Source organism: Diadema setosum, chromosome 19 (assembly GCF_964275005.1).
Source record: "Diadema setosum chromosome 19, eeDiaSeto1, whole genome shotgun sequence".
Classification (NCBI taxonomy): Eukaryota; Metazoa; Echinodermata; class Echinoidea; order Diadematoida; family Diadematidae; genus Diadema; species Diadema setosum.
This window is the reverse complement of record NC_092703.1, coordinates 11,387,344-11,395,682: the sequence shown is the minus strand read 5'-3', so window position 1 is coordinate 11,395,682 and position 8,339 is coordinate 11,387,344. Positions and strand designations below refer to the sequence as shown.

The window sequence follows — 8,339 nt, the reverse complement described above, 5'->3', positions numbered from 1 at the left end:
GAAAAACTGCTCCAAGTACTACTACTATTACTAGACCTAGTGAGATGAGGGTAGATTCCACACAACTAGAACTGGCTAGATTGGAGTTAGAAAGAGAAAAAATGAAGGCAGAAAATCTGAGACTCGAACAAGAGTTAATGCAACGTCAAATTGAGTTGACTCAGGTACAGGCCAGTAGCGTCCCAGGGGATAGGCCTAATGTTACTATGTCGAGACCAAAGACGCCCGATATTGCAAAAATGGCAAACACAATCCCCCGCTTTGATGAAGAGGATGTAGACTCTTTCTTTTTCTCCTTTGAGAGAATAGCCAGGAATTTGGAGTGGGAGAAGAAATATTGGTCTATGATAGTACAACAAAAGCTCACAGGCAAGGCACATTCAGTAGTGTCTGCTCTCTCGGATGAGGAGGCAAATAACTATGACACAGTTAAGGAAGCAGTCCTTCTTGCCTATCAGTTAGTCCCAGAAGCTTACAGGCAAAAGTTTCGAGGATACAGGAGAGGTTCGGGACAGACCTACGTAGAGTTTCAGAGAGAAAAAGAAATCATGTTTGATCGATGGGTTCGATCAATGAAAGTAGATCTCACTTATAACAATTTGAGAGAGATAGTGTTGATGGAGGAGTTCAAGAAATCGACACCTCCAGATTTGAGAACATATTTGGAAGATCGTAGAGTACATGATGTAAAGAGTGCAGCAGTCACAGCTGACCAGTATGAGTTGACACATAAGGTGAAAACAAAAAGTCCTGAGGGAAAGAGGAAGTTTGATCAGTCGAGAAATCCTGACACTCAAAAGTGGCACAGTAGTGAACGCAGGGATAAAGTAAAGACTGAATCACAGAAAGAGCGACCAAAATCGCCACGGCCTCAATACAAAGAAGTGAGATGCTTTTTCTGTGGGAAAACAGGTCACATTAAGTCTGAATGTAGGCGATTGCTAGAACAAAATGAAGCAAAAGAAAAACAAAAGCAAAGAGCAACACATGGTTTAGTCCATGCAGACACACGTACACAGAACAGTTCAGAAGCTGAAACAAAAGAGAAACCGAACCAGACAGCCACCAATGGTTTTGTTAAGTCAAGTGTAAGTGATGAACAGCGTCATCCAAATGTTATGAAAAGCAGTGTCTCAAAAATGACAGATACATGTTCAAGTGGTCGTGTGGATGAAAAGTACAAGGACTTCATTTCCAAGGGTACAGTTACCATTGCTGAATTTAGAGTACCGGTTGTCATCCTTCGTGATACTGGAGCTACACAGTCCCTCATGGTAGGAGATGTGAAGAGTATGCCCATAGACTGTAACACGGGTAGGAAAGTACTGATACATGATGTCAATGGAGGAACGCAGGCGGTCCCTCTTTTCCGAGTGAATTTGGATAGTGGACTGATTTCAGGGGAAGTGATTGTGGGAATTGTTCCATTTCTCCCTATGGATGGAGTTTCCTTTTTGCTTGGTAATGACCTTGCAGGAGGTCGAGTGAGTGTCCTTCCGGTTGTTTCTGAAGTCCCAGTGTACGAGCAGGAAACTGAAAAACTTGTCGATGAATTTCCAGAAGTATTTCCAACATGTGCTATCACAAGGTTTCGAGCAAGTGAAGCTGAGCGTGAGAGAAAGGAGTCTGAAAGTGATATTTCTCTTGGTGACACATTCTTTGGAAAGGTGACTAGTGACGGTGAAAGAGAACAAAGTTGGGAAGAAGGTGTGTTCAGTCAGCCAGCTTTAATCAAAGCACAGATGGAAGATGAGGATTTGTTGAAGTTTAGAGAGGGTGCATTGACTGTAGATGAGGCGAAGGGAGTGCCAGAATGTTTTTATGTAAAGTCTGGTGTTTTGATGAGGAAATGGCGTCCTCCAGATCGTCCCGCAGATGAGGATTGGACGATTGTCGACCAGATAGTTGTTCCTCCGCCGTATCGAAATGAAATTCTACGTCTTGCACATGAAATTCCAATGGCCGGACACATGGGTGTCAAGAAGACTTTGTGTAGAATTAGAACTCATTTCTTCTGGCCCAAGATGAGAAAGGATGTGTCTGAATTTTGTCGAACGTGTCATAAATGTCAAGTGGTAGGAAAACCACAACATGCCATTAGACCTGCGCCGTTGATTCCTATTCCGGCTTTTGAGGAGCCATTTAGCCGTGTGATGGTAGATTGCGTTGGTCCATTGCCGAAGTCCAAGTCAGGATGTCAGTATTTATTGACTGTGATGGATGTTTCCACGAGATACGCAGAAGCATTTCCGTTGAGGAGCATAACTGCTAAGTCAGTTCTGGATGCCTTGTTGACTTTCTTTACTAGGTATGGGCTACCAAAAGAAATACAGTCGGATCAAGGTAGCAATTTCATGTCTCGTGTCTTTCAGGAGTTGATGTACCAGCTTGGTATTCAACAGATCAAGTCGTCTGCATATCACCCGCAATCACAGGGGGCCTTAGAAAGGTACCATCAGACGCTTAAAACGATGCTGAAGGTCTACTGTCAGGATAATCCCAGGGACTGGGATAAAGGGATCCCTTTTCTTCTCTTCGCTGCTCGTGAAGTGCCTAATGAATCCATTGGATTCTCCCCCTTTGAGTTGGTGTTTGGGCATGAGCCAAGAGGGCCCCTGAAAGTTGTGAAAGAGCAGCTGTTGTCTGATGAGGAAGACAAGGATTCCAATGCCTTAGACTACATTTCCATGTTCAGAGAGCGTCTTGTGAGAGCGAATGAAGTGGCGAGAGAACACTTGAAGTCTTCGCAACAGACAATGAAGGAAATCTTTGACCGAAAGGCAAAGAGTCGTGTGTTTGAGGTTGGAGACAAAGTCTTGGTTCTACTTCCATTGCCAGGAGATGCATTGAAGGCTAAATTCAGTGGTCCCTATGTAGTAGAGAGGAAGCTTGGGAAGGAGACTTATGTGGTGAGCATGCCTGATCGTAGAAAGACCAAGAGAGTGTGTCACGTTAATATGTTGAAGAAATACCATGAACGTGTAGAAGATGTAGGTGCAGTTGTGAGTGAGAGTGTCTTGCACAGTGCTGAGAAAAGTGCAGAAGAGTGTGAACCTGATGCTGCAGATTCTCAGAGTGTGAGTTTCAAGTCAGGAATGATTCCGCGAGTAGAGAACTCAAAGGCACTAGAAAATCCAGAGTTACTGCTCAGTCATATGTCAGATTCGGAGAGGCAAGATGTTGTCGACATCTTCCAGGAATTTCCGGAGGTTTGCAGTGATAAATTGGGCTGTGCAAAAGACACTGTTCATACAGTAGATGTTGGTGAAAATGCACCCATTAAGCAGCATCCATATCGGATTCATCCTGCTAAGAGAGAACAGGTGGATAGGGAGGTAGATTTCATGCTTGCAAATGGAATCATAGAGCCTAGTAACTCAAACTGGAGTTCCCCAGTAGTGCTAGTCCCAAAGGCAGACGGAACGTCCAGGTTTTGTATCGATTACAGGAAGGTCAATACCATAACCAAGACTGATTCGTTTCCGCTTCCTTTGATTGAGGAATGTATTGATCGGGTAGGAAGTGCTGAGTATGTCAGCAAATTGGATTTGATGAAAGGGTATTGGCAGGTGCCATTAGACAAGGATGCCAGAGAGATCTCGGCGTTTGTCACGCCATCCGGGTTATACCAGTGTCGTGTCATGCCCTTCGGGATGAAAAATTCCCCCGCAACTTTTCAACGGATGATGAATCGAGTTATTGCTGGTCATGATAACTGTGTTGTCTATATAGACGATGTGTTGGTTTTCAGCAATACGTGGGAGGAGCATGTTGCTCATCTTCGAGAGCTGTTCCAGAGGTTGTCACATGCAGGACTCGTGGTGAATCTGGCCAAATGCGAGTTCGGGAAAGCTTGTGTGACTTACCTAGGTCACAAGGTAGGCCGAGGTAGAGTCGCACCACGAGATGCTAAGGTCCGAGCCATCGTGGACTTCCCTGTGCCGTCATCGAAACGGGAGCTTCAGCGCTTTTTGGGAATGTGCGGATTCTACCGGAGATTCGTTCCCAACTTCAGTCACCTGGTGGTGCCCTTGACGGACTTGTTGAAAAAGGGTACAACGTTCCTGTGGTCGGCGAGCTGCCAGGATGCGTTCCAGAAGCTGAAGGCCGTCCTCATGAACGATCCCGTGCTCATCGCACCAAACTTCGAGAGGAGCTTCCAGCTGGCTACGGATGCTAGTGACCGAGGAGTAGGAGCCGTGCTACTTCAGGACGACGACAACGGACACAGCAAACCCGTGTGTTTCTTCTCCAAAAAACTGAATCGCCATCAGCAAAAGTATTCAACTGTGGAGAAGGAATGCCTTAGTGTCGTTCTAGCGGTGCAACATTTCGAAGCGTATTTGGACGGTGGAAGAGACATCGTGGTGTACACTGACCATAACCCATTGACATTCTTAGAACGCTTCAAGCACAAGAATCAGCGTCTCTTCCGTTGGAGTTTGATTCTCCAACCGTACCCACTGAGAATTGTGCACATAGCAGGAAAGGACAACAAATTAGCAGACGCTTTGTCGCGAGTTTGAAACTGTGCGCGCGCTGATAATGTTGCCGAACGATAATTATATCAAATCTACAGTGAAACCTACATCAAGCTGAACATTTCAAACAAGACTCAAACCAGACAGAAACTGATGTTGATTTTTTTTTTTGTATATGACAAAGTATACATGTGTTTATGTATTTTCGTTCAGTTTTCTTCCTTTCCCAAGAACCTGTGAAGGAAGAAATTGTATTTATGCTAATCATGTTTGTTTTAAACGAAAACAGTGTATGTGAGTGATGCTAGGAAGTAGGAGAAAGTACTAGTACACAATACACAATATTCTGTCTTTATAAGGAGACATCACTTGAAAAATTTGATGATGTGTTACACGCCAAGCATTATATGATATTTTGAAAACCCAACATTACAGGAAGCGCCAGGATACAACATTTGTGGTGTGTAAGATTAGAGTGAAAGTTGTGCTTCAGTTGCACACTTCTATTTTGATTTCATTCAATATATCCCAAAGAATCAAAGGGTTTAGATTTGTATGTGTACCGATACGTTACAGAGTTAATGCTAGCAAATGCAAAAACAATATAGCAAAACACAACCGGCCAGTCACAGGAAAAACTGTTGATCAAATTTTGAGTTTTATGTCAACCGATTTGTGTTCAAACAAAAGAATTTGTGTTGTTTTGTAAAAATGAAAAAGTGTTGAGTGACAGTGAGGCATAAAGAAGCCAAGATGTTATAATGTCACTTTTGTAAATTAATAACCTGTATATGTATTTCGTTACAGAGTGACAGCGTCACATTTGTGTGTCGAGTATGATCTCGATATTTTCCAGAGTTTGCACATATATTACAACACCTTATCGCGTGACAGTACATATGTGTGAAAGGACAAAAAGAGATATCCGGTGGTTAAAATTTTGTTGTTGTTTTGGCTAACGTACAGTGAGCAAGTACATTGAGTAGATGTACACGTGTGTCATAGTGTTTAAATACGATGTTGTTAAAAACTGTATAATCAAGAAATGTGTGCTGTTACCACATTCAGTGAAACTCCAATGAAAGTTTGTGTTGGAGAAACAGACATATCTTTGCAACAGTCAGAACAATTTCGTGAAGAAAGTGTATTTTTGGTTTTCACATTTAAAGATGAAGTGTATGTGTTACCAAAAACAAAATACTATTCATGCCTGAAGTTATGTAAGTTTATTGGTCAAGTATGCGAGGATATAATTACAGTCGAGACTACCAGAAAGCACAGTCTCAGTCAAAATATCAATACTACTGGAGAAGTAATGATTGATTACATTTGGTGTAATCTTTCCGGATTATGTGCACTCGTATGTGCACCCGTGGAAAACAGTTTCACATGTGTATTACTATATAGACACATTGCGTAATTATTGTATTTACATGTTTTGTAGGGGGCTTGTCAAGTTTTCATATATTGTTCTAAAAGTGGACAATTGATGCCGGAGTGGACTGATTCTGATAAGGCTCAAAATCAGTAATTATAAGTGTAGTATGCCAGGTGAGGTTTTAAGAAAACAACACAAAACTATTTGAGTTTGTAATCGTGTAAGCTGAATAGTAAGCAAGAACAGTGAAGCAAGCCTTACAACGAAGGTGTTTATAGTCGAAAAGTTACATTCATAACTTTCCTCTTGTTGGGGGGAGGTGTGACGGAGAACCGTGATGTGCCTTGGTGAAACCAGGGTGGGGTGGAATAAAAGTGTCCATTCGGGGACATGAGAGTTGGAGTTGGCAAACATGGCGTGAACAGTTGCAGTCATTCGGTGCTGATCCAAGAATGTTTTGTCGGTGTATGACAGATGTTATGTCAGTGCTGACGGGTGTTCTGTTGGTGCATGACAATGACCGTGATTATATAACATCGGAAGTCATCTCTTCTCGCACAAACAGGGCATCTGTCGTATTATTCTCCCATCACTACCCGTAATTTGGAATATAAATGAATTTTCAATCTAAGGACTTAAAGACAGTCTCTATTCAGGCTCGATAGAGTTTTTTTTTTCTTTAGACATGAAAGATATATGTGGTTTTCAAAAATAAACTTATAGGGCTATATTTCATTTCAACTTCAACGGATTTTACTCTTGCGAAAACAGAATAGAAACACATTTGCGTGATTTACGAGGATACATGAATTTCATTTGAAATGTAGTGATATTAATGACTCATCACACACTCAAACTTTGAAGATTCATTTTTTATTTTGTTTCTATACAACACTATACGTTTGATGTATATCTATGCAAATTCGAGAACATATGAAAAATATACGCCTCTCGTCCGCAAGGTGATTTTCGACCAAGCGTTTATATTCTATGTACTGCCAAAACAAAACGCATTTCTCTCAGCGTGAATATATATGGCCTTTCTGTTTACTATATCATACAAAACTTAAACTTGTACCATTATTTTCGTTCTGATACCTTCTGAAATGATATGTACGATGCTATTTGCGTATGATTGATAAAAATCGTCTGAAAAATGGCACTTGTCAGAAGAAGTTAGTAATATGAAAACAAGACGATGATTATGAAAATAAGACGTCAGGAAAAGTCCATGCTCAACAAGATGTTGCCAAGAATTCATCATTTAAGGTGGTATAAAGGAAACGACAAACCATAACCAATAACCAATATATATGGCCTTTCTGTTTACTATATCATACAAAACTTAAACTTGTACCATTATTTTCGTTCTGATACCTTCTGAAATGATATGTACGATGCTATTTGCGTATGATTGATAAAAATCGTCTGAAAATGGCACTTGTCAGAAGAAGTTAGTAATATGAAAACAAGACGATGATTATGAAAATAAGACGTCAGGAAAAGTCCATGCTCAACAAGATGTTGCCAAGAATTCATCATTTAAGGTGGTATAAAAGAAACGACAAACCATAAAAAATCGAGAAAATTTTGCGATTGGAGTTACAGTCTGTATTTTGTTTGTTGCGAGTTAAAGCAGGGGATGCGGCATGATCCTTTCACCGCAGTCAAAATTTCTCCTCTGTTTTCGTCCAGTGGCGAACGTTGGGCACCTAGTTTCTTTAACAGAAATCAATAACATGAAAATAAGATACTCAAAATATATAAGACTATGATAGTACATTAAAACTTATTTGTTGTCTTGTCGGACCATGATGTAGATGCATGCAGAACTGTCTCACACATCCACTTAGAATATATTTGAGTGTGTGGCACGAAAAATCAAATTTGCAATACGTATTCATTGCGCATCAAATTGTTTTTGCCTGTTTTCTAGAAGAATAACTGGTTTGGTTATAAAGAAATCGACAACAAACAGGAGAAAAAAAAAAGTGATTAAATTCTATAGTCCAAACCTTTGGAATAATCCCATCAAACAACTTCCAAGCTGCCTTTCCAATCTAAGCGTATATTGAGAACGTTCTTTTCTTACGGTCTTGTGTTCGGCCTTTGACCCCAACAAAGGCTAAATATCCTCTTAACATCCTATCGTTAATTTGTGATTTGGTCAAAAATTGGTACAATGCTTCAGCTTCAGAAGGTACACTATCTCCCCACCCCCCCCCCCCACACACACACAGCTCACACACATACCCTCAATATGTCATCTTTAATGTAGTTTTTCGTATACTGCATTATTTGTGCACGTGTATCTTTTGTCGTGCCAGTATTTTGTTCCGCATATAAGTGTTTGTTTGTTTTTTCGCTGTGCTTTCATGAGCTGCACTGTAAAAATGCGACATGCGACATGTTTATGAACTAAACACAGTGTTTAAAATCTAAACACTTTGTTTGACATCTAAACACCCGGTGTGTATAGC

General features: G+C 40.9%; 1 protein-coding gene across 1 annotated transcript; it reads left to right on the top strand.

Annotated features, from left to right (window-relative positions):
• Window positions 1-1,139: 1,139 nt before the first annotated feature.
• Window positions 1,140-5,467, top strand: LOC140242268 (uncharacterized). The gene is made up of 5 exons (XM_072322013.1): window positions 1,140-1,314; window positions 1,477-1,667; window positions 2,373-3,216; window positions 3,733-4,440; window positions 5,448-5,467. The coding sequence occupies exons 1-5, from the start codon at window positions 1,140-1,142 to the stop codon at window positions 5,465-5,467; spliced, it is 1,938 nt and encodes a 645-aa protein (XP_072178114.1).
• The last annotated feature ends 2,872 nt before the right edge of the window (window positions 5,468-8,339 follow it).